Consider the following 27,230-nt stretch of genomic DNA (forward strand, 5'->3'; position numbering starts at 1 on the left):
GGTGTCGACGAGCGCAAGAGTATGAACACCTTCAACGATGACAGGAATAACATTCGCGGGATTAAGACGAGGACTTTGAAATTCGGTCGGATACGCAGTTCGTGCCTCGCGAACTGCGGCGGTTAGTTTTCCGGCTGGGTAGCGGGTCGCCGGCGCATTGGCGAAATGGAGCGGCGACGTGGTGATGGCGAACGACGAGGGCGGAAGTCCGTAGGTTCAGGGGGTGCTGTTGGAGGACCCGATGGGACTGGGAACTGGGGGGCCAAATAAGGTGGCGCAGGCCGTGCAGCAAAGGCCATATTTATTCGGCGCCTGCAGTAGCGTGTAGTGTGCCCAGGGATGCCGCAGTGGTAGCAAATAGGCCTGTTGTCTGATGTGCGCCATGGAGATCGTGTCGGAAGCAAGGGGGGAGCAAAAGCTGTTGGTGCCGACCGCATGGGGGGCGAAGCATAGGCATATGCTGGCTCAGGCGGTGGACTTGAAGTGACTTCGGCATACGTGCGGCGCAATACTTGAGGAGGAGCCGGCGCGAATGCTGGAGCGTAGCTCAGTGGCGCAACGCCGGACGATGAAACTGTGGGCGTGAGTAACGGCATTGAAGGTGCGACCGGAGCTGGTTGAGGAACAGGATTAGGGAGGACTTCAGATACATGCTGTTGGATTGCATGGCGAAGCTCCGGAACAAGGCCAGTTGTTGACGACTCCTTAACATAGGGCTGCAGGGACAGTTGTCGCGCGACTTCCTGGCGTACAAAAGCCTTGATGTCTTCAGAGAGGCTAGATGACTCCCTCTCCGCGGCTAGTCCAGCAAGTGGTGTATGAGGCTGGCGAATCAAAGCACGCTCCCTCCGGAGCTCGTCGTAGCTTTGACAGAGGTCATATATTTCCTTGACCGTAGTGGGGCCTTTCGCGATGAGCATGTGAAAAGCGCCGTCATCAATTCCTGTGAGGACATGACGTATTTTAGCGGCCTCGGTCATGGTCGGGTCAACGCGACGGCACATATCAACAATGTCCTCAATGTAACTGGTGAACGTTTCACCGGGCAGCTGCAGTCGCGACCGAAGACGCTGTTCCGCGCGGAGTTTTCGGACGGCGGGGCGGCCAAAGACATCAGAAAATTTCGTCTTGAAATTCGCCCAGGTGCCAAAGTCCGACTCGTGGTTTCGAAACCACAGATTAGCGACGTCGCTCAAGTAAAAGATGACATTGTTGAGCTTACGGTTGTCGTCCCAGTTATTGTGACGGCTGACCCGTTCGTAAGTGGTCAGCCAATCGTCGACGTCGTCATCGCTGCTTCCACTGAAGAATGCCGGGTCCCGTTGACGAACGGCACCTGTGCAGGTGACTGGCGGAGGTAGGTGCAATGAAGTCGGCTCCGTCATTGGGGTAGTCAATGTTCTGCTGCGAAGTTCCAGGGTGAGATTGGTACAGGGAACCTCAGATTGACCTCCACCAAGTGAAATGTGGATTTAATGGTTGGCTGGAACGTCTAGCACTGGCAGTACTTCGGGCACAGCAGGGTCGAATTACCAGCCGCAGGGCACAGCTTCAGCGCGAGCGAGATGGGCGCCGGAGACCAGCGATGGTGATGGCGATGCCGCAGCGTTTTTCTGTTCTTTGTCTTCTTTACACGTGGCAAGACTAGCCACTAGAGCACTAGCCTCATGCGGTCTATGGGGTAGTCTTGCGTCACGACAGCACGCACGCACATCCAACGGCTAGCAGCAACGCTACTAGAACAAATTCTAGAAATCAGCACAAGAGATCTTGCCGAAATGCAAGGCTTGCGTTCCCTCATAAAATAGATCGTATTTCGGGGCCGGTTTGCATGTAAACGGTATGTAACAAGCCTGCGTCTGAGCCACGAAGGGCTTCGTGGAGCTGCCGTGCGCCAGCGATTGAATCAATGCACAAATCGCATTGAGTTCATCCGGGGCAAGACAAGATGACTAGCCTCATGTGGTCTTTGGAGAAGACTCGCAGCACAAGTATAGCACAAGAGCGCACACACACATCCACGCAACAACGCGCATCGCACGCTGCCTAGGCAGACAACAACACGGGCTCCGAGGCCCTTGCCTTGCGTCGCTATAGGGGAATGGGAGTGCCGGCCGCAGCTAGTAACAGCTAGCCGACGGCCTCTTCTCGCTCTCCATCTTTGTTTTCCCCCTCGCGTCTCATCCGTTTGTGGGGATCAGATATACGCAGCCCGGTCATCTACGCGCAGACGCTGTCCCCACCCAGTGTGCCACCTCAGCCCTCGTCCCACTTTGACCACTTCTCGCACGACCACCGTTCAATCTCTCCGCGTCGTCGCTCCCCGTCACCGATGCGTCATCGCTCTACCTCGCCAGTGCGGGAAAACCACTAGACGCAGTTCCGCAGGGAAGAACTGCGCTTTCGTCGACTAGTGAAAGTCCTGTTTCGCCACCGATCAATTTAATCGAAGTTACCATTGAAAATGTTTGTGCTCTTGCGCTTGTAGATACTGGTGCTGCTGTGTCGGTTATTGACGTTAGACTGCCGCTTGTTACGAAAAGTTGTTCTGCCATATTTGGAGATTTCTTTGCGCGCCGTCACTGCTCAGCGCCTCGAAACGCTCGGTACCTGCACGGCTCGAGTCACCATTCAGGACGTTCTGTACGTCATCAGTTTTATCGTTCTCCGTGACTGCTTCCATGACATTATTTTAGGATGGCACTTCTTGTGTCACAATCGCATGTAATTCATTGCGCACGTGCCGAAGTAGAGCTTTCTCCGCTGTGCACCGCACCGACCGCCGCTAACGTTTTTGAGGAAGCCAAATGCCACGTTTCTCATACTAATGATATCCCGCCTTCATCTGCTGCGATTGTCCCTATAAACTGTGCATCACTTCAACACGCTTCAGTGCTCTTCACCCCATCTTCCCTTTTCGTCTCGCGACGGCGTCTTCCCCTGCCCTGCGCCGTCCTTAGTGTACGAAGCGGCCGTACCGAAATATCCATTAGTAACGATTTGTTCTATCCACTCACGTTGCAACGTGGCGAGTGCGTTGCGCATGCCGAGCCTGTTCGATCAGAAAATTATGTGACCGTCCTGTCGGTTCTCTCCACCTGTGCCGACACAATTTCCGACAGCGTCAGTGCCCTTAGCCCACCTCGTTCCTCGTCTCCTTCATCGCCTCTGGCTGCCTTCGGAAAAGCCATGGACAGTGCTCTCGCTCCAGATCAACGCGACAATCTCCTCGACTTGCTGAACCGATTCCGAGCTTCCTTTAACATCCAGCAGACATCCTTGGGTCGTACATCAACTGTTTCCCACCACATCTATACTTATACGCACGCCTCATTACAACAACGTCCTTCCCAAGCGGCAAGCCTATGGTCGGCCCGCGCTCGGCCCTTGCCAATATGGCCAACTGAAACTCACCGGGCCAACCTAGGCGACCAACCTCAGCCCAAGGTTGGGGATTGACAATGGCCTAAGAATGGCCGATCATCGGCAATCGACCTCGGGCCGACGAGTATGGCCGACTTGGCCAGCCTACCGCCGCGCTAGGGTCCTGCATGGGCCATGGCTTGCAGACTTGGCCAGCCTACTGCCGCGCTTGGGTCATGCATGGGCCATGGCTTACCCACACATGGCCCAACCACATCGGTGGTACTCGCTGGCCGGTGGTTTATCTACCATCGGCAGTAGACCTCGGGCCAACGAGTATTGCCGACTTGGCCAGCCTACTGCCGCGCTAGGGTCAGGCATGGGCGATGGCTTACCCACACATGCCCAACTACTTCGGCAGTACACGCTGCCCGGTGGCCTATCCATGTGTAATTAGTGATCTACTCATCCATGGCCATTGTTTACCCATTAAAACGTCTGCAGTGCTATTGTTGCTGAAAATTAGCGCTGCGGCAGCATTTTGAGATGCGCATCTTTTCCTCCAAGCGGGCTCTTTGTGGCATCAGCAATGCTGTTCTCCGGGCAGGTGAAAAGCAACCCATACGTATATGTAGCTTAAAAAAGCCTGCACATCGACAAATGTAGGTTTAAACAGCACTTTTTATTGGTCTTTCTTAAATATTCGAAAGGCTCAAAGCCCTCCTAATAAAAAATGGCACTTACAGCTTACTAAGTTTGTGAGGCTTCACAGCAATTTATTCTGGCATTCAGCTTTTAGGCTGAGTTGAAGATGTCACGGTTCCCTGCTCGTTGTGCCTGCCGTCCCATTATTCACTGTTACGAGCCATCGCTTGATTGCTGCCACGGTCTTCCTGGAGAGGACGTCACTCAGGTACATGCTGTCTCTCCTCAGGCATCCTAGAAAATATAAGAAAGAAAATATCAGCCTTCATTCCGTATTCATGTGAATTTTCTAGCCTGTTAAAGTGATAAAAGGCTGTCACTCAAGCAATTATAAGGACCTTCAGTGGGATCAGTGGTGATGTAGTCATCGGATATATTTTTACACATATACTGCTTGTGTAAGCAAATTTGATCCAAGGGGGAAAAAAGACATTTCCGAGGCAGGGGAAGGAAATCAGATACATATATATCGCTGGAAGCTACCTTGAGCGCCACAGAAAAGGTTTTGTTTCGAATCCTTAATTGACATTATTTACCTAAATTACTGATTAATGACTTACACATTAAATGGTGTTGCTACTTTGAAGAGTACCGGCACAAACCACGTTTCATTATTTGCGATAAAGAACCCTCACGTCTGCATTTTGTTCCCCAGTACAATAGGAAACCCCGAAAATACAAAATCAGATTGCCGGACAATACAATTGCGGCCTTGGCTTGGCTCGACAGCCCTGTGTAGCATTAGACCTATAAGTTGCCTATGGTTTCTTCGTGCGCGCCAGCACAACCATTCAACAAGACCGTATTTGTATTTTACAGCTTAAAAATAATGTTCCACTCATTTATATCCTTACCGCTTTGTAGTCATTATCCGCATTGCAAAGTTCAACACGCTCACTGTAACTCGCGCCTTCATGTGCGCCAAAGGGCCGACATGAAGCAACCATTACCCGCATATCACCCTTACTCATGCATGGGGCCAGCCATCATAGCGGCAGGTTGTTTCGTCCGCTCAAAATCATGTTGAGAGCAGCGCAATTGAGGTGCGCGAATGGGCTGGTAACGGTTTCGGTATCTACATAACCCGGAATTTTTCTGCAGACGGAAAGAAAGGTACACATGAGGTTTCTAACCGCAAATATTGAAACAGGGGCTTCCGAATGTGCTCGCCGACTCTAAGTCCTATTTATTGTCTAAAGTGAATATTCAGTACTTGGAGCGAATAACCTCACTTTCCTATGTACAAAATAAAAATTTACTGCGCTGTGCGAAGTGGCTGCCAGCAATGCGCCACCGGTTTCCATCACCTGTTTCCAATGGTTTATTTCTAATCCTTGTCTCAAGCTATCGGGCACAGCAGGTGTAATGTACCTTGCATAAAACCTGCATGAGAGCATATTAATGGGTAGATTTGTAAGCTTTACAGATTTCACTTACAAATACTACGAGAATCGCGTCACTGCGGCCTTTCTTTAAAATTGACACGTAACAGCGCAATATACGTGGCTAAAATAAAGTACTCAACGTATTAATTCAGCTTCGCAAGTGCAGCTGTAACAGAAAGTGAGGGCTGGAGACACTGAAGGTGCGCCTAGCTTTCAAATTTTCTTAGATGGCACAACCGTTCGAAATATGTAATTTTAAAAATAAGCCCTTGATAGTGGCTTTCCCACAGCGTATATATGGGTGCCTTAGATAAGAATTATAATCGAGGTCCCATGACCATCTTTAGTTTCCAATTAAATTCTTTTATGTGATGGGCAAATATCTACAAACAAAGGAATTAACCTTAGCTTTGCAAGATACGGCGTAGTTTCCTTGAAAACAAAAAAATTGTACGGTATATCTTTAGAGGTAGAAATTAAACGCTGTTTTTGCCATTTCAAAATGTTGCAAGTTTGGATACCACTATTTTGTCATCTACTATGTTTTACTCACTAAATATATGCAAGTTGTTTTACATTTACAAGCACTATTAGAAACCGTTTTGTTTTTGCAGTTGAGTTATTAAAAAATCGCAAACTTTGCTTCAAGAGCAATGGGCAGCAAAACTATACATTTTTAATCTTACATGCTGGAATATGATGCTTAGGTTGGTTGCACTAAATATGTTTTCACTTCCTAATGCATGTTCTTAATTCCAAGCAATTTTTGGAGCTCCAGACCGCTAGGTGTGTTCTCCACAACTCATCAAAATTGCCCAAAATTCGAAAACAGCAGTAAAGGGTAAATTTGCTGCAAATAAAAAAAGGATCATCTTCGATTTTCATTCAAATCCCGGTCAAGAATCTTCAGTGCCTCAAAAATATCACAGACTAAAATGTGTTGCGTTATATTGTTTAAAAATATAACGTTGAATATTAAACCGAGTGCTTGTCCTGATAATAGCCAAATTCAGCCTGCATTCTTGCAAGATCCAATAATATTGTGGCACTGAAACTATCTCTAGATTATCTAGGTTCCATTCTTTATTTCTAAAAGAATTTCAAGCTCTAGATGTTTTTCTTCTGCATATTATATTGAAATCGGGCAAAATTTAAAAAAATGGTAAAATAAGGAAAACTGATTAGAATTGAAACTGCCGCAACATCGATTTGTATCAAAATCTCTGGAAACAATGCGAAGTACTTTGTTAATACGAGTCAGTAAATATATTCAATTCTGCAAAATGTAATATTAGAAACATAAAAATGCCTGTTTTTATTCTATAGATGTGTTATATGGCTCCACCTTATGGAGTAGGCATCAAATCTTCAATTTAGTATTTGCTGAATTTAGTTACATTTTACCTTAAGTAAAATTTAAAGCCTTGTCAGAGCTTATAAACCCTTTTTCTGCTTGTCGGCAAAGACTTAATATAGCTTAAAATGGAATTAATTCGCTATTTCTGTCCATTTCATGACAGAACGCAAGTGAACTGAACTTTTTCTCTGTCCTGCACTTTTTTATTGCTAGGTGCAGTAGTATTCAATCAAGTTTATAAATATTGTATTCCATTCCTCAGCTTTGACCATAACTAACAATACTATAAATTTGAAGGGGAAATGAGGGTGCTCGTTATAATACATGAATGAAGCCAACAGTCGGCGAGGCCGAGGAAAGCGTTCGTGATGGTACTTTTATGTCATTTTTTTACGTTTACTTGGATAATTACAGAAATTATTAATGTAATCTGATTAGGGGAAAGATAATTAAACACAAAGTAGAAGAAAAAACGTGCTGATGGTGGGAGCCGAACCCACGACCTCCGAATATTGGATCCGGTGCTCTTCCAACTGAGCTACATTGGCCGCTGTCCCCCCTGCTACTTTCTTGGGTATTTATGTTGTCTGTATACGAACCTTGAGAGTGTTCACCAGTACCACCCTGAACCATAGCGGCGGACGTGGAATGTCCTTTGTTACCGCCAGCATCACATAGAACGTGATCAATCAAGAGCGAGGGCGAAAGCTGCGCTAGAACCCTCTACGCTACCTATGGCTTCAAGACTGCCAGAACCGAGACCCCCGTACGCTACAAGCAGATCTATTAAGGGGAAATGAGGGTGCTCGTTATAATACATGAAGAAAAGAAGCCAACAGTCGGCGAGGCCGAGGAAAGCATTGGGGATGGCACTTTTATGTCTTTTTTTTTAATGTTTACTTGGATAATCGCTATATTCCGAGGTCGTGGGTTCGGTTCCCACCATCGCCACGTTTTTTTCTTCTATTTTGAGTTTAATTATCTTTCCCCTAATCAGATTACATTAATAATTTCTGTGAGCAGTCACGTAAGCACCGATCGCACGCGGGGGCTGATGGGTCTTAGTGGGCATGGTTCGGTCAGCTGCCCTCCACATGTGCATACTGGGGCAAGAGCAATTTAGTGATTGTGTGGTTCTGTTTTGTCTCGCCATATTCACGAAGCGTTGACTGATTGTTGTTGTGTATGTGGTGTCCGCAACAAAGTTGAATGCAGCAGCGGTGACCAAGGCTTATGCGATGCGTTTAGCAGCTAGAGGACGCTTTTGTCGGGCAGAATGCCAACGCGAAGCGGGCAAGCATTACCCAGTTCTTCCTTCAAAAACCAAAGTTTAGTGTTTCCTGAGAGTTCTCTGCCGTTTATTACAAAAGCTCCCTTAGTGCAGTGGAGCGTTAACGGGTGTGATGGGCCGAGGGCCGCCAAAGCATTCCGCTCGGCGCTGTCGCGCTCAGGTTCTGGGTTTGTAGAAAATTTTTCATATCACCCAGAAGCAGCTCGCCGTCCTAGTCTTTTTTTTTTTTTTTTCGCGAGCGAAGTTGGTTTTCCTAGTCCGATTTGAGCGAAGAACCTGCAGACGCTCACTTCGTCTGATCCGTGCATATATGAGCGCATCGAGACAATTTAGTAAAAGCTTGGTAAGGTAGTAAAGAAAAATAAATATGCTAGTGTGGGTAGATATTAATTTTCTAAAGGAGCAAGAGGAAGTCATTGCTTCCATCGCAGTGTAGTAGCGCACCGCTGAGCTGTGACCTTTTTTTTTTTTTTACACGTGATGCGTTACAAAAACATTCATCACCGTTTTACCATACGTCATGCTGTTTAGTGTTGAAAGCTGGATATAGCATAATTGTACTCCCCCTGACTGGCCCAACTGACCTTCATTTTCCCAGCTAGGGAACTGGAGATTGCGGACGCTTTATTAATGTGTGGAGCTATCCACGGTAGCTAAGGAGTTCAGCTCGGCTCTGCTCTCCTTGCCTGAGTTTTTCTTCCTGTTTTGACATGTAAATAGTGTATATAAAACTTCTTTGCCAGCTCTACCTGCTGCTCCTCGTCCGATGTTTTGTCCGCCTGATCACGCTACCCAGAAGCCTTGGCCCCGAACCTGATCGCATCAAGTGGATGGTTGCGGTGTAATGGTCTGCACCTCCAGTCCTGACTCTGGTAAAGTAAGTGCATGGTCCTTCTCTTGGAACATTGCCAGGTTTTACAACTTGTAGATATTTGTAAGCTTCGGCAAATGAAGGGTGGTTTTAGAGGCAGATTGGTTTCCTTTAACCACATAGTGCAGGGACTTGCCATTGCTGCAGTAGTCATGGACTGAAATAAGTTGCACAAACCGGAGCTGGTTTTAATCTTTGGGGAATTGGGCATTGACTGTGGGCCCATCCGCAGAAAACCAGAACTGATTAGGGCAATTGAAGACATCGGTGCGGACGCGGAGGAGATAACAGAACGTTGGGAGCTTATTCAAGAAGAGTTAAAGAAGGCTGAGGAACAGCAGAAGCTCAAAAAGGATCTTAAAGACGAATAGAATGAAAGAGGGATCGAGAAAAAAACAGCTTGATCTGCAGTTAGCACAGGCAGAACACACTGGGAGACACACACCAAGCTCCGTTGTGAGTCAGGAAGCATGAAGCGTTAAAATAAAAACCTCTTGCTACCATACAAACTAGGAGAAGACATAGGGCTTTTGCTCGTAATGTTTGAGTGGGCGTGTGAAAATGTTGAGTTATCATCCGAGTTTTGGCCCCAGGAACTGCTGACCATCCTCCCATGTGAGGCAGCCCAACTGCTTGCTCGGCTGACAAAAGAAGGAGCGGCCGACTAAGCTAAAGCAAAGGCAGCGCTTCTCAAAAAGTACCGCCTATCCCTCAGATGCGTTTTGCCGCCGGTTCAGGGAAGCCAGGTAACAACGTAATCAGTCGTTTCCGCATTTCACTTACAATCTGAAGGCAGACCTGACAGAATGGTAAAAGAGGAGAACAGGCTTTCGGAACTCATGTCAAAGTATTAGAAGTGATCTGCCTGGAACAATTCTATAGCTGTCTAAGAGCAGAAAAGTGTGTGTGGGTGCAAGACAGGCCGGGAAATAAAAGCTTAGAATGTGCAGCAGAGCTGGCAGAAGAATGTCATGCTAGGTGGGAAACACAGTGATCGCACTCTCGGGGAAACCCTAAAGCAAACTAAGTTTCTGCGAACCCAGACTGGAAACCTAGCAAGCGGCACCTTGGAGCGAGGCGAAAGCCACAGGGCAGAATCGAGTAACTGCCCTAAAGTGACAGCCGACAAAGGGAAGGAAACCGAGAGAAAAATCTGTGTGTTTCCGAGGCAACGAGCCCGTTCACTTTGCCAGATGAAAAAAACATGCGCCTGCTAGAGCCATACCTAAAAGATCCAGGTTAATGGGAAGCATTGTCGGGTTCTGAGAGATTCCGCGGCCATCATGGACGTAATCCACCCCACATACATGAAGGCAGCTGACTTAACGGGGGATTGTGCATATACTAAACAGGTTCCGGTAAAGAATGGCGCATGTGTGCCGGTCGCACGTGTCAGATAAGGCCCATTCGGCATTCTGGAAATAGAGGCAGTGGTAACACGGAACCTGCGAGAGCAGTTTCCGTACCTCTTTTCAAACAGGTCAGAACAGATGCTGCAGGAGGAAGGTCGTAGCTTCGGTGACCGAGCCGTCCAAGCGCTCACTTGATTGAAAGCCCGCGAAATTGCAGCTGAACTAAGCCGAAAGAAGAATGAGCTTTCTCTCGCGATGGGCTAGGCAGTAGCAAACCAAGGTAGTGTCAGGTTCTGGCGAAGTGGCTCAGGACAGTGACAGAGAGGACTTAGAAGGCAGGGAATCGGGCACCGTGTCCCCGAAAGAATCAAGGGAAATAGCGTCTATTGTAGTGCAGCCACGTGTGGAACCTTTGTTAGCTCTGGCAAAAGTCGATAGACGATAGCAGCCGAGCTGTAAAAGACATGGTAAAAATGAAGATAAATACAAAAAACATTTGTGGCGAACACCCTTCCCGCCAAGTGTGGCACAGCTTCACAAAGGCCAACCTAGAACGCCCCAAGCTAGGGTGGCTGCGGGAAAAAAAAAAAAAAAAAGCTGCGGGGAATTGAGCGGCCGAGAAGGATAGAATGAGTATGGGAGAAGAATAGGAATTAATGAACATACTGTAGGCATGAAGTGCACGTCTTAGCCATCGTACAAAAATTTTGAAACCGAAGCAGCAATCTACGTATTCTAATTGTATAGAAATCATTTGGGAGTAGAAAAGAGCACCTTAATAAGATGTGCATGGTTCTTAAATGAACAATATGTATACAAATGGACGGTTGAATAGTCACAGTAATGGAGTGTAGTGCTAGAATTCTTTACAGCCGTGACCGCAATAAATATTACTCATATTGCTCTTTGCTTTAAGCTCTGGCATTGACAACTCTATCCAAAGAACCGACTGGTAGTGACAGGTTGTTTACAGTTGTTGATGAAAACATAGGCCATCATGATATTATTGCAAGCATATTTGCTCCTTTTTGTACTTGTTTATTACAAGCAAAACTTAAATTTGGTCCCTATTCCTAGGGACGCTGCACCTCTTACAACACCCACTGTTCAGTCGCTTTCATTTAAGGCACAAACGCGCCACTGCTGCTCGGTACCTTGGATGAGGTTTTCAATGGGGTTACCTCTGATACCTAGCAATTGCTGTAAAATTTATACCAACTACTGCATCGAAAAAAAAAAGGTAACACTGCATCACTGTAACTGCTGCATGCACCTTTAAACGTGCCTTAATTTTATTTCCTATTCTTATAGACACATGACCTCTTGCTATTGCTTTGTTCAATAAGCAATCGTCTTTCATTCCTTCAATTTCTATCTCTCTACCACTTTCTTGTTGCTCCTGGTGTGATCATTTGATTTCATTCTTCAAATCATATTGGTTTATCACATGTGAAGGATTTAGCCTATACATAGATGCTTTTTTTTTTTTTAGATGCGCATCGGGAGTGTTTTCTACATAGAAATGAATCTATTGAGTTGTATGACTGGCGCAAAAACAGACAGTTTGGCACCCCCAAAAGATCTGTGTCCAGTGGTTGGAAGGGGAATAAAGACGAGGATAATCAGCGAAAAAGCCCGCCTAACAAAAGGCAGCACTGCATCACTGTAACTGCTGCATGCACCTTTAAATGTGCCTTATATTTGTTGCCTATTCTTATAGACGGTGGGCCTCTTGCTATTGTTGCAGTAGGCAACCGCCTTTCATTGCTTTAATTCCTATCTCTCCACTACTTTCTTGTTGTTTTGAGTTTGAGCGCATCGAGAGTGTTGTCTACGTAGAAATGGATCGATTGAGTTGTATCACTGATGCGGAAACCAACAGTTCGCTACCCCCCAGAAGATTTGTATCCTGTGGTTAGAAGGGGAATAAAGAAGAGGATAATCAGTGGAAAAGCCTGCTTAAAAACTTACAAAGATGGTGCAAAAGCGAAATGCTGATCAGGGTGAGTGTCTGATTACCTCTGTTATCCCACTTCACTTGCTAGGTGATGTGACTGTATATAAAGTACCTTAGTGTATTTTGTGGTATACTCGCTAAAAATTGTGTAGACACTAAATTTTTCCTCGTTCGATTATTTTGAGTGACGCACGAATTGGAATAAAACGGAGTCATCCACACATCTAATGCCCATAGACATTAGATGCGTGGATGAGCTCATTTATTGTGTTCCGATGTAAACATGCCATAGTTTGTCGAATATATTAATATGCTAAAGTCGACTTTTTTACTGTTAAATGGAGTAATACATATGCTCTATATCATAGCATTATTTGCCTATAGTTTGTAACTGCTCTTTCTTAAATTGTATTCTACAGAGTATGCATGTGTCATCTCGTACGTCTATTTAACTAGCGAACAATTTGAAAATCGAATCCCTTTTGTGATATTGTTTCAGCTACAAATAACTAATAACAGTTGTGACAATATAGGTGGCTTTAGGTATAACGCGTAGCGCAGAAATCTTTAATATATGCGGTATTTTTATTCACCACATTGCCTAAACGAGCCTGTTTAAAGAGACGAAATGAAAACAAATATGCACGTCTTCAGACAGGAACAGTGATTGTGGTGCCATCACCATTTTATTTTAATTAAATTTTCCTATGACGTGGGCTAATGTCTCGATACAAAGGAAATACCCTTAGGTTTGCAAGATGTGGCGTAGTTTTCCCGAAAAAAAAAAAAAAATGCCTATCACTTAAGAAAACACAGTTTTTTGTCATCTCAAAAAGTTGCACGTTTGGAGGCCTGCTGCTTGCGCACTAAAATTTTGTCATCCATTGTTTTTTACTCACCAAATCAACGTAACCTTTATTTGTATAAGTATTAAAAGCTTGTTTCATTGATTCAGTTGATTTAGTAAAAAATCATAAACTTTGCATCAGGAGCAACGCGCTACAAAAATGTTAATTTTCAACCTTACATACTGGCGTAATGCGTTGTTATTTGCACTAAAACATTCTGTGTCTATTACGCAGGTTATACTGTTAATTTAAGGCAGAATCTGGAGCTCTATGCTCGTGGGTTCGGTTCCCACCATCGGCCCATTGTTTTTGCTTCTACTTTGCGTTTAATAACCTTTCCCCTAATCAGATTGCATTAATAATTTCTGTGATTATCTAAGTAAACATTAAAAAAAAAAAAGACATAAAAGTGCCATCCCCAACGCTTTCCTCGGCCTCGCCGACTGTTGGCTTCTTTCCTTCATATAATTTTGAAGGTCATTCTTCAATGCGCAATTTTTTATAATTATAATCATAAGCAAATCACTTTCCAGCATAATAATTATAGGTGGCACTACAGAGAACACACATACCAGCATAGAGCTCCAGATTCTGCCTTAAATTAACAGTATAACCAGTGTAATAAACACAATGTTTCAGTGCAAATAACGTAACGCATTATGCCAGTATGTAAAGTTGAAAATTAACATTTTTGTAGCGCGTTGCACCTGAAGCAAAGTTTGTGATTTTTTATTAAATCAACTGAATCAATGAAACAAGATTTTAATACTTCTTATACAAATAAAAGTTGCGTTGATTTGGTGAGCAAAAAACAATGGATGACAAAATTTTAGTGCGCAAGCAGCAGGCCTCCAAACGTGCAACTTTTTGAGATGACAAAAAACTGTTTTCTTAAGTGATAGGCATTTTTTTTTTTTTCGGGAAAACTGCGCCACATCTTGCAAACCTAAGGGTATTTCCTTTGTATCGAGACATTAGCCCACGTCATAGAAAAATTTAATTAAAATAAAATGGTGATGGCACCACAATCACTGTTCCTGTCCGAAGACATGCATATTTGTTTTCATTTCGTCTCTTTAAACAGGCTCGTTTAGGCAATGCGGTGAATAAAAATATCGCATATATTAGATTTCTGCGCTACGCGTTATACCTAAAGCCACCTATATTGTCACAACTGTTATTCGATATTTGTAGCTGAAACAAGATCACAAAACGGATTCGATTGAAAATTGTTCGCAAGTTAAATAGCCGTACGGGATGACACATGCACACTCTGTAGAATACAATTTAAGAAAGAGCAGATACAAACTATATGCAAATAATGCTATGATATAGAGCATATGTATTACTCCATTTAACAGTAAAAAAGTCGACTTTAGCATAATATATTCGACAAACTATGGCATGTTTACATCGGAACACAATAAATGAGCTCATCTATGCATCTAATGTCTATGGGCATTAGATGTGTGGGCATTAGATGTGTGGATGACTCCGTTTTATTCCAATTCGTGCATCACTCAAAATAATCGAATGAGGAAAAATTTAGTGTCTACACAATTTTCAGCGAGTATACCACAAAATACACTAAGGTACTTCATATACAGTCACATCACCTAGCAAGTGAAGTGGGATAACAGAAGTAATCAGACACTCACCCTGATCAGCATTTCGCTTTTGCACCATCTTTGTAAGTTTTTAAGCAGGCTTTTCCACTGATTATCCTCTTCTTTATTCCCCTTCTAACCACAGGATACAAATCTTCTGGGGGTAGCGAACTGTTGGTTTCCGCATCAGTGATACAACTCAATCGATCCACTTCTACGTAGTCAACACTTTCGATGCGCACCTAAAAAAATGAAAGCATGCATGTGTAGGCGAAATCATTCACCCGTGATAAAATATGATTTGAACAATAAAATCGAATGATCACACTCAAAACAACAAGAAAGTAGTGGAGAGATAGGAATTAAAGCAATGATAGGCGGTTGCCTACTGCAACAATAGCAAGAGGTCCACAGTCTATAAGAATAGGCAACAAATATAAGGCACATTTAAAGGTGCATGCAGCAGTTACAGTGATGCAGTGCTACCTTTTGTTAGGCAGGCTTTTCCGCTGATTATCCTCCTCTTTATTCCCCTTCCAACCACAGGACACCGATCTTTTGGGGGTGCCAAACTGTCGGTTTTCGCGCCAGTCATACAACTCAATCGATTCATTTCTATGTAGAAAACACTCCCGATGCGCATCTAAAAAAAAAAAGGCATCTATGTATAGGCTAAATCCTTCACATGTGATAAACCAATATGATTTGAAGAATGAAATCAAATGATCACACCCGGAGCAACGAGAAAGTGTTGGAGAGATAAATATTGAAGCAATGAAAGATGATCGCTTACTGAGCAAAGCAATACAAGAGGTCATGTGTCTATAAGAATAGGAAATAAAATTTAAGCACGTTTAAAGGTGCATGCAGCAGTTACAGTGATGCAGTGTTACCTTTTTTTTTCGCTGCAGTAGTTGGTATAAATATTACAGCAATTGCTAGGTATCAGAGGTAACTCCATTGAAAACCTCATCCAAGGTACCGAGCAGCAGTGGCGCGTTTGTGCCTTAAATGAAAGCGACTGAACAAGGTGCAGCGTCCCTAGGAATAGGGACCAAATTTAAGTTTTGCTTGTAATAAACAAGTACAAAAAGGAGCAAATATGCTTGCAATAATATCATGATGGCCTATGTTTTCATCGAAAGCTGTAAACAACCTGTCACTACCAGTCGGTTCTTTGGATAGAGTTGTCAATGCCAGAGCTTAAAGCTAAGAGCAATATGAGTAATATTTATTGCGGTCCCGGCTGTAAAGAATTCTAGCACAACAATCCATTACTGTGACTATTCAACCGCCCATTTGTATACATATTGTTCATTTAAGAACCATGCACATCTTATTAAGTTGCTCTTTTCTACTCCCAAATGATTTCCTATAGAATTAGAATGCGTAGATTGCTGCTTCGGTTTCAAATTTTTATACGATGGCTATGATGTGCACTTCATGCTTACAGTATGTTCATTAATTCCTATTCTTCTCCCATACTCATTCTATCCTTCTCGGCCGCTCAATTCCCCGCAGCTTTTTTTTTTTTTTTCCCGCAGCCACCCTAGCTTGGGGCGTTCTAGGTTGGCCTTTATGAAGCTGTGCCACACTTGGGAGGAAGGATGTTCGCCACAATTTTTTTTTGTATTTATCTTCATTTTTACCATGTCTTTTACAGCTCGGCTGCTATCGTCTATCGACTTTTGCCAGAGCTAACAAAGGTTCCACACGTGGCTGTACTACAATAGACGCTATCTCCCTTGATTCATTCGGGGACACGGTGCCCGATTCCCTGCCTTCCAAGTCCTCTCTGTCACTGACCTGAGCCACCACTGCCTGGCCCATCGCGAGAGAAAGCTCATTCTTCTTTCGGCTTAGTTCAGCTGCAATTTCGCGGGCTTTCAACCAAGTGAGCGCTTGGACGGCTCGGTCACCGAAGCTATGACCTTCCTCCTGCAGCATCTGCTCTGACCTGTTCGAAAAGAGGTATGGAAACTGCTCTCGCAGGTTCCGTGATACCGCTGCCTCGATTTCCAGAATGCCAAATGGGCCTATTCTGACACGTGCGAGAGGCGCACATGCGCTATTCTTTACAGGAACTTGTTCTGATTTTCTGCGGATGGGCCCACAGTCAATGCCCAATTCCCCAAAGATTAAAACCAGCTCCGGTTTGTGCAACTTTTTTCAGTCCATGACTACTGCAGCAATGGCAAGTCCCTGCACTATGTGGTTAAAGGAAACCAATCTGCCTCTAAAACCACCCTTCATTTGCCGAAGCTTACAAATATCTACAAGTTGTAAAACCTGGCAATGTTCCAAGAGAAGGACTGTGCACTTACTGTACCAGAGTCAGGACTGGAGGCGGAGACCATTACACCGCAGCCATCCACTTGATGCGATCAGGTTCGGGGCCAAGGCTTCTGGGTAGCGTGATCAGGCGGACAAGACATCGGACGAGGAGCAGCAGGTAGAGCTGGCAAAGAAGTTTTATATATAGACTATTTACATGTCAAAACAGGAAGAAAAACTCAGACAAGGAGAGCAGAGCCGAGCTGAACTCCTTAGCTACCGTGGATAGCTCCAGCTCCACACATTAATAAAGCGTCCGCAATCTCCAGTTCCCTAGCTGGGGAAATGAAGGTCAATTGGGCCAGTCAGGGGGAGTACAATTATGCTATATCCAGCTTTCAACACTAAACAGCTTGACGTATGGTAAAACGGTGATGAATGTTTTTGTAACGCATCGCGTGTAAAAAAAAAAAAAAAGTCACAGCTCAGCGGTGCGCTACTACACTGCGATGGAAGCAATGACTAGAAAATTAATATCTACCCACACTAGCGTATTTATTTTCCTTTACTACCCTACCAAGCTTTTACTAAATTGTCTCGATGCGCTCATGTATGCACGGATCAGACGAAGTGAGCGTCTGCAGGTTCTTCGCTCAAATCGGACTAGGAAAACCAACTGCACTCACGAAAAAAAAAAAAAAAGAACTAGGACGGAAATTGAGCAGCCCAAAGCCTTCTGTGATTGGCTGCCTAGCGAGCTGCTTCTGGGTGATACGCAAAATTTTCTACAAACCCAGAACCTGAGCGCGACAGCGCCGAGCGGAATTCTTTGGCGGCCCGTCACGCCCGTCAACGCTTCACTGCACTAAGGGAGCTTTTGTAATAAACGAAAAAGAACTCTCAGGAAAAACCAAACTTTGATTTTTGAAGGAACAACTGAGTAATGCTTGCCCGCTTCGCGTTGGCATTCTGCCCGACAAAAGCGTCCTCTAGCTGCTAAACCCATCACATAAGCCATTGGTCGCCGCTGCTGCATTCAACTTTGTTGCGGACACCACATACACAACAAAAATCAGTCAACGCTTCGTGAATATGGCGCGACCAAACAGAACCACACAATCACTAAACTGCTCTTGCCGGTATGCACGTGCGGAGGGCAGCTGACCGAACCACGCCCAATAAGACCCATCAGCCCCCGCGTGCGATCGGTGCTTACGTGACTGCTCCCAAGGTGAAAAACTGCTGGGTCTGCGGGAGTTTTGTATTCGCTCTTTGAACGTGACTGCGTTCGGCACTTAATATAAGAACAAAGCGCTCGCTTGGAGCCCCTATCACTTTTCGGTAATGACCTCTGTCTTCGATCTTTGCGGTCAAAATTTCGACATATCCGCATTATGCCCGAAAAATGCTTCGAGATAAACGGGAGTTAATACATGGTACCTATGGGAGGTGAAAGCGCAACGTGGAAAATTTTAACTTAACCGATTTTTCGAGATAAGCGAGTTCGTGTTAACGAGGGTTTACTGTATTTTTTTTACTCACATACCTCACAGGCTCCAACTGGAGTATTATGTGAGGGGGGGTTACATAAAAACCTGGGGTGCAAAAAGAAGCAAATAGAACACAGTTACTTGAACATTGTTATACAAATAGTTAACAGCCAACCAGAAAGTTGAATGCAGTTAGAAAAACTTCAGATCAAGAGCTGAGCACCCCAAAAATCAGCCACTCAAATGACACACTAAGAATGCATTTTTAGCAAATAGAGTCACTAGCCGCTATTTACAACACTGGAATTAAGAAGTGAAGCTCTCATTTCCTATTTCTGTTGGTTTATTTGGCCGTGCAATGCAAAAGAAAATACTCTTGGTAATGATATTTTTACTTCCATGACCACAAGCTATATAAACAGGTAATAAAAGGAAGTGAAGGAAAAGCCCTATGCTTATGCGTAGCAGACTGTGCACAAAATATCATGCAGTGGAATGTTCACTTCATGTGCCTACACTATGTACAAAGATACTGTCCATGTCTACCTTCTGGCTTCTTAAGTGTTATGGACAGAAGTCTGCCATCAAGGACAAAATTTACTGGACCACTCCACAGCAGCATATCATGCACACACTCATGGTAACACACCAGGTGACGAGACTGGCTCTAGGACCATGCGTGTCCTTCGTTACCAACAAGCATCATTTTTTCTGTCACTGAGTAGCTGCTTATTGATTGCCAGGGGCACGCTGCAAGGCACTGTTGCAGCAGTGGCATTCTGCTGACTCACCAGTGCGAGCAGGTGCCTATTGTTCCCTTGCTCGGCCACTTGCACACCACTGTGATAATGCACATCTTCGGTACTGTGTATTAGCATAAATACACTGCCGCATGCAACGCATTCATTACAAAAAGTTCCAGTCTGCACGTCGCTGCTTCTTTATATTTGCAAAGGCAGACAAGATGTTGCAAACTTGAGCATGCACTGGAGAGCACCTATACACAATACCAATGAATCAGGGTAATATTGTAGATAAAAACAAAATATAGAAAACTAGCTGTGTGGGTATTGCTCATACTTGCTCAAGATATCAATTGCATCTGTCCATGAGTTATCGCTTATGCAAACACCTGGTGCCGAATTCTCTAAGGTGCTGTATGTTTGGCGACGACCCCTTAAAGGCCTACTTGACCGAAAATCCTCGCCGGTTAACTATGCTCCCAATGCATCGGCAATGTAACCAACATTACTAATCTGCGTTTTTAAGGCTGTAAATCGTTTGGTCTTATAGTTACAAGCGGTTAAAAGGTTTGGTAGCAGACGACGCAGCCCTCTAACGGCGTGCTAAGCAAATAAGCATCAAACCGGAAATTGCGTACATGTGAGACGCTCCGCCGCTCCGCTACCACTGCCGCTACCCGTGCGCGAGCGGCCCTTTCGCTTTGTTATCTTCGCGTGCTATTTGCTTTTGCGCTGCTGCGTCTCGGTAGTCTCGCTGCGAATGCTGACTTGGCTACTGTGGCGTCAATATAGGAATTTTTGGCGCCATGCCAACAAAATGCGTCGCTGTTGGTTGCTCCAACACGCACTCGGTTCCGGGGATCAGCCTTCATCGGTTTCCGAAGAGCGATAAGCTGCGCAAGTTATGGGTCTTGGCATTGAAGCGAGACCGATGGGAGCCGAGCAAGACAAGCGTTCTTTGTTCGGCGCACTTCAAAGCTGCGGACTTTGTGCATGACGCCAACATCGCCGCAAGTTTGCCGTACAATCAGCTGAAACGACTTTTGAAGCCCGATGCGTTGCCTTCAGTTTTCGCACACTGCAAACGCAGCGAGATCCTTCGGCCAGCCTTCGAGAAGCGCCGTCGTATGGAGGTGATTATGCTTCTTTACAGTTGATATTACAGTGTTGCACCACAGCAGCCTTTATCGTTTTGTATTAATTTTTGTAGATCGTGAATAACGCCTTAGCGGCGTCTGCTACTGCGAGCGTGGGCTCGTCTTCGGCAATCATTGCAGCGCCTGAAAGCAATTGCATAGTGGGTGGAACAGCGCGAAAAGAAGAAACAAAAGAAGAGACGCACAACAGACGAGCGCCTGAAAGCAACCCAGATATCTGTCTCAATGTTTGCAGTAACCCTGAAGTGTCAACATGTGATGGTAAGTTGTATGAACTTACTTCAAAAAAGACGCTTTAGTGCGATATGAATAGGACACTATAGCTTTATATGTGGCCGCGGCGCGCGAAAGCACAGACGTTTGGTGCTTGACAGAAACCTCGCTAAAACTTGTATAGTTCTTTACAAGGAATAGCTTTTCTGCCACTGTCCATGGAATGGCCACAATGGCCATGGCACATTTAGTGATGTATCGTCAAGTGACACATGGAAAAAAATAATAAAAATTGTTTACTGACACATTCCTGGTCACTTTAGTGTCCCAGTGCATCTCGACCCCTCGATATCCAGCACCTATCTGAGCTTGTAGTTTCGTTCACATTTCATTATGTTGGTCTTACTGCTACACCACTTTTGTTAGCTGTACAAACTCAATTGTTTTTTCTACCGATTTATACGTTTTGTGTGTCCATTGTTTGTTCTAATAAAGGCTGTTATCTGTAGTTGTCTCCACGTTCTGGAAAATGGCATCTCTAGTTTCTCATTAGCACCTGATGTTGCACTTCTCTACATTGGCGCGTCTGCTATTGTACCATATGAAAGATTTTATTTCTCAATATATCATATTGTTCATTTTGTTTGGATAGCCACTGTTTCAGGGTCACTGATATATATTTTTTTTTAATACAGCATAGTAGCTTATACAAGGAAAAATTTATATCAGTTCATCTGCCCACCGGCCAGCCGTGTTTAGTGCCTCGTCGGGCGGTTCGTTCCGCGAATGATGAGAAAAAATCCTAACTTGTTTGACGAAGATTCATGGCACTAGATATTACTTTTGCCATGTCAAAGCTAGCCAATTAGTTTTATCAGCGAAAACGAAACTGAAACGCATGTTTTGCCTTTCGGCTTTTGGGGTACATAATGACAACCTACCACATACGTGACATAGGCTTCATTGTACAAGCAAACATGTCGGATATTAGCTCCGATCGCGAATCTGGCGAAGTGTCTTTGGATGAAGAGACCAGATATGGGGTCGTTCCATATCAATTCGAGCCGAGAAGCGATTCCGCCGAGCGCAACCGCAGTTCACAGCACCCGCCTTCGGCTCCAAGCCCCCCTAATTTAGACATGATTATGAGCACGGCATGGTACGTATTCATGTATGCGTGTGTTGGACTGCTTCGTTGGAAATGCATGTGCACGCTCTTATCGCAGGTGCAGCTGCGCCCGATGCATAGTAATGCCAACCTGCGCGGAATGTGTGTGTTGCCGCGAAGATCAGTAGGTCCTATTAAAGATACTGAATGGCCAGACTTGCGTCACAGAAAACGCCGAATTCGTGACATACTGCCTCACGCCATTCATTCTCGAGGTCGAGTACAAGAAACTACAACATTACCACCCGCGCTTTCACGACGTCGTTTAAGTGAATGCGTAAGCTATTTCAGTGATTATTTCCAAATGCACACAATGTAATTTTGACTATATTCTGCATTATTTCTCAGTCGATACAGGTACACTGCGTACCGACAGTTTGCGTGGTGGGCGTATGGTCGGCTAGGCCCAGCTGTGTCGTAACACTGATAAGGAAAACATTCCCATCGGTTGAGTACACGGGCTTCAAGTGGTCCTAGGTAAGTGTGTTAATAAACTCGCTTCATATATGACACGTTTTTGTGTACCGTACCTACTAAACTACGTTATTTCTATACAGCGGCATGATGCTCCGAAGTACGATACCTTCCCATCAACGGCACCAGCGTCATTTCGTGCTCATGGAATAAAGAGGAGATTCTGATTTTGAAAGACGTAAAACTTTTCTGCTTTCTTCGTTCACTTTACAAAGGACATCTATTCTTATGTAATCGGCCTGGACGCACCGTACTGTCACTGAATCATCTCGCGTTTTTTACCGGGCCCTGCTCGAATTTGCCATGCAATACCCGTGTCTGTCTGTAGAAATGACTTCAAGCAATCGGCTATTTGCTCTTGGGGTATACTGGATTATGCTTGATTCATTAAATGTGATCCGAACTCCGCATAAGCTCCAATTAAATACTTTAAGGCGAATATAGCTGCGTGACACGTGTAGTGCGAGCACTTTGGCCACTGTGAAATGCTTTCAAACCTGTTGTACATAGACCACAGGTATTTTATCCGAATGTAGGTGTTCACAGGCGGCATCGCGTGTTCGTTTACATATTATAGTCGTATAAAAGCAAAAAGCATCACGCGCAAACACTGTCAGCGCTTTGCAGTCAGCGCTTTGCAACAGCCGCCCTAGCAGACGACGCACACGTTTCCTGTCTCAAACAAGCGTCACTTCCGGCGAGCGGTAATGGCGCCTGTTTTTCCAGTTTCGGTTCTAAAAATGCTGTTTTTTGCGTCCCGCTTGCGCCGTAACTTCTAGGGCCTGAAAGGTTATATGTTTATGGTAGCATGCTCTACATGTATACTATACAAATGTAGCTTTTTTGATGCCTAGAAAATTTGGGTAAAGTAGGCCTTTAACTGATGCAATAAAAATACCAACAATTTTCCTTGTTGGTAGATCATTTAATATGTAGCTCTATTGCAAAACTACATTCATGAGAACTGTGGCAGTGTCCATTCATATTGATAAGCATGGAGTGTGGTAGCTCATAGAGGCACAACTGCTGTTTGCGACATTTCAATCAAATTAGCAGATAAGGAAGCTTGGGCAAGTTGGTGACAGTATTCTTGGTACCAGTGGCCTAGCCAGAAATATTTTTCAGGGGTGTTATACAACAGAATACAACAGAAAAAACAGACCAACCGGAAGGGGAGAGCGGGGAAAGGAATGTGGGTGCAATGTTCAGAGAATTTCCTATTGTTCTCAACGTTACACTAACTTATGGTTTCTGCTTGTATATAGATCCCAAGTACTAAATCGAGACCACAGTTCTCACCTGGCCCTTAAAATGTAAGGAGACAGTAAATTACCATTTCAGAAATGCGCTGTTTACAGCACTGCATTTGTTGTTTTATTTTCCTAATATGGCCTTTTAATAAGATGCGGTTAAAAGTGCTGAAGGCAAGCATAATCATAATTGCATAAAAGCTCCCGGGTAAGTGCATGAGACGCGCCTGACCATGCCAATTAGTCAGCGGGGTGCCAGTAGTGCAACAAGAGCCTAGAAGCACATTTCTGACGACCAATAAGAAGCAACCAGAAGCATGAAAACTGGTATGCTTTAAGGGAAGGATTGGGCATGCTCCCAACATTGGCCTTGTCACAAGGCCAATGTTAGAGTATGTGCAGACATCTAATTAATGAGCAGCAAGTAAAGTTTAGGAAAGTAACCAAAATCTTCAATTTCTTTTCGACACTAAATATTGCTAAGGACAATGAAGATGAAGCGAGCTGTGGCACAGGCATGAACACTTGCTCCAGGCCTGCTCCTATTATTAAAAACCATCCCATCCCATCACCATCAGTCATGCTCTTTCTTCACTAGCTTCCCATCCTGTAACAATGTTTTTCTAATCTTTAGAGACAGGTAAAACTCAACAAGTAAACTCAACTCAACTAAATCTGAAGAAGGAACGCAACAGATTAGTAAGAAAGAAACCCATCAATGAATTAGCGGTGAGGGGGATGGCAGAAGAGTTCAGGATCTCGCTACAGAATAGGTTTTCAGCTCTAATTGAGGACGGCGACATTACCCTAGAGGCAAGGAACAATAATTTCAGAGATGTCATTACTGAGTGCGCGGTAGAAGTAGGCGGTAGGATAGTTAGAGAGGATACCGGCAAGCTGTCTAAGGAGACGAAAGATTTGATTAAGAAACGCCAGAGTATGAAAGCTTCCAATCCAAACAGACCAGATCGAATTGGCCGAGATATCAAAGCTAATCAATAAGCGCAAGGTGGCCGATATAAGGAAGTATAACATGGAGAAAATTAAGCATGGTGTAAAGAACGGGGGAAGCCTTAAAGCGGTAAAGAAGAAATTGGGCGTAGGCAAAAACCAGATGTATGCGATAAGGGACAAGGCGGGCAACGTCATCACTAATATGGAAAAGATAGTCAAAGTAGCCGAGGAGTTCTATACAGCTCTCTACAGTAGCAATAGTAGTCAGGACCGCAATGAGATTGGCGGTAGGGAAAAACAATCAGACGTTCCACCAGTGACGAAGGACGAGGTCAAGAAAGCACTAGAAACTATGAAAAGGGGGAAATCAGCTGGAGAGGATCAGATAACTACAGATTTGCTGAAGGACGGGGGGATATCGTGCTAGAAAAACTGGCCACCCTGTATACGCAGTGCCTGGTGTCATCGACGGTATCGGAACCATGGAAGAATGCAAACATTATCCTCATTCACAAGAAAGGGGACTCTAAGGACCTTAAAAATTACAGACCAATCAGCTTACTGTCTGTTACGTATAAGGTATTTACTAAGGTAATCGCTAATAGAATCAGGACAACCCTAGACTGCAATCAAGCAAAGGATCAAGCAGGGTTTCAGAAACGGTACTCTACTATCGATCATATCCATACCATCAATCAGGTGATAGAAAAATGCTCAGAATATAACCAGCCCTTATACGTAGCATTCATTGATTACGAAAAAGCATTTGACTCAGTTGAAACCTCGGCGGTGATGCAGGCATTGCGAAATCAGGGGGTAGACGAGCCGTACATGAAAGTGCTGGAAGATATATATAGTGGCTGCACAGCAACCATAGTTCTGCATAAAGAAAGTAACAAAATTCCCATAAAGAAAGGTGTTAGGCAAGGAGACAGAATCTCCCCAGTACTATTCACAGCTTGTTTAGAGGAAGTATTCAGAGACTTGGAATGGGAGCAGTTAGGGATAAGGGTAGATGGAGAATACCTCAGTAATCTGCGATTTGCTGATGACATTGCCTTGCTAAGCAACTCGGGGGATGAACTGCAAATAATGATTGATGACCTAGACAGGAAAAGTAGAAAGGTAGGCTTGAAAATCAATATGCAGAAGACTAAGGTAATGTTCAACATCCTCGGGAAGGAACAGCAGTTTACATTAGGTAGCGAAATACTGGAAGTAGTAGGCGAATATGTCTACTTAGGACAGGTAGTAACCGCAGATCCAGACCACGAAAAGGAAATAACAAGAAGAATACGATTGGGATGGAGCGCATTTGGCAAGCATTTGCAGATTATGACTAGCAGCTTACCGGTATCGCTCAAGAGGAAAGTATACAACAGTTGCATCTTGCCTGTACTCACCTATGGGGTTGAAACGTGGAGGCTAACCAAGAGAGTTCTACTTAAGTTGAGGACAACCCAGAGGGCTATGGAACGAAAAATGGTAGGGGTAACATTAAGAGGTAGAAAGCGTGCAGAGTGGGTCAGAGAAATAACTCAAGTTACCGACATTCTAGTAGAAATTAAGAAGAAGAAATGGACATGGGCAGGACATGTAGTGCGAAGAGAGGATAACCGATGGTCGCTAAGGGTAACAAACTGGATTCCAAGGGAAGGAAAGCGTAGCAGGGGGCGGCAGAAAGTTAGGTGGGCGGATGAGATTAAGAAGTTCGCAGGGGTCAAGTGGATGCAGCTAGCACAGAACCGGGTTAAGTGGAGAAATATGGGAGAGGCCTTCGCCCTGCAGTGGGTATAATCAGGCTGATGATGATGATGATGAAAACTCAACACTGGGGCCCCAAAAGCCCTTCAAAAGAGGTATTCCAGCTGTACAACATCATGGCTAAGCCAGCTGCCAAGCAGCTCATCTTTGGGACTGCTGCAGGTACCACTTCTTACATAACAGCTAAAGCAGAAGGCAATATTCAGAGATAAACACAGGGGTTTCAATCCTCAGTGCACTTACCTCTTGCTTCTCCCTGCCCTTCCGCCATGTGCAAGGTGGGTATCCAATTCCAATTCAATATTCTCTGTGAACACATGCAAACAGAAACAAGTCAAGTAGAGTTTGCAACCTCGTTATAGGTAATTAACAAGAAGCTGATGTTTGCAAGCTTACTTCATGCACTGCACTGCATCAATGCCAAACATTTTTTACAAGTGACCCACATTTGAAAACTCCTTGCATGCAAGCTACAATGAAAAACATTGTTTACAGCAAAGAGAAAGCCTTAAAAGAGCTTCAAAATGCTTGTTAAGCACATTGTTCTTCCTCTTGGTTACGTAGATAGTGATACTATAACTGGTGGTTGTTTTGTGTATTATCCAGCGTTTAATGCTTTAAGTTGCTCCCGAAAAATGAGTTCGGGCCACTGAGGGTGCTGGCACACAATGGCCGTTTTTGGCAGCGGATGTGTTATCACTGGGTAGGGGTTTGATGATTGGACGAACAATAAATTCACAGCTAAAAGGGCTCATAAGTAAATATATGTTCTGTCATATTTTTGTATTTTCTATAGTATCTACAAAACCAGCATGTTTGGTTTCGTCAAAGTACTCCAAAGTATTACAAAAAAGTAATCATTGCTACAGGCTCTGGCTATTCTGCCTCGGGGAACTTTGCGTCTCTCTACATAAATGGCTTTGGCAAGTATAGCTACCCTCTATGCACATGCAAACTCTTGCCTAAACAGCTGGTTTCTCGTAGGTGATATCTCGTTGAATTCTGCG

General features: G+C 44.5%; 1 protein-coding gene across 5 annotated transcripts in view; it reads right to left on the reverse strand.

Annotated features, from left to right (window-relative positions):
- LOC146194272 (uncharacterized) overlaps positions 1-27,230 on the reverse strand; it is a 119,963-nt gene that overhangs the window by 90,841 nt on the left and 1,892 nt on the right. Inside the window, exons 2-4 of one of the 5 annotated variants that reach the window (XR_014705854.1) lie at positions 26,467-26,530; positions 17,066-17,194; positions 4,115-4,302 (exon numbers count right to left, since the gene is read on the reverse strand). Coding sequence is in view for 2 of the 5 variants with exons in the window: in XM_084597318.1 (XP_084453444.1) it covers positions 4,178-4,302; positions 26,467-26,530 (189 nt within the window). In the remaining 3 variants the exon portion in view is untranslated. Of the gene's footprint in view, positions 1-4,114; positions 4,303-17,060; positions 17,195-18,556; positions 18,606-26,466; positions 26,531-27,230 lie in introns of those variants that run through there. The other 4 variants (XR_014705853.1, XM_084597319.1, XR_014705855.1 and 1 more) reach the window with 4 other exon arrangements.

The sequence above is a fragment of the Amblyomma maculatum genome, chromosome 3 (genome assembly GCF_055883805.1).
Source record: "Amblyomma maculatum isolate TAMU_Amacu chromosome 3, ASM5588380v1, whole genome shotgun sequence".
Lineage (NCBI taxonomy): Eukaryota > Metazoa > Arthropoda > Arachnida > Ixodida > Ixodidae > Amblyomma > Amblyomma maculatum.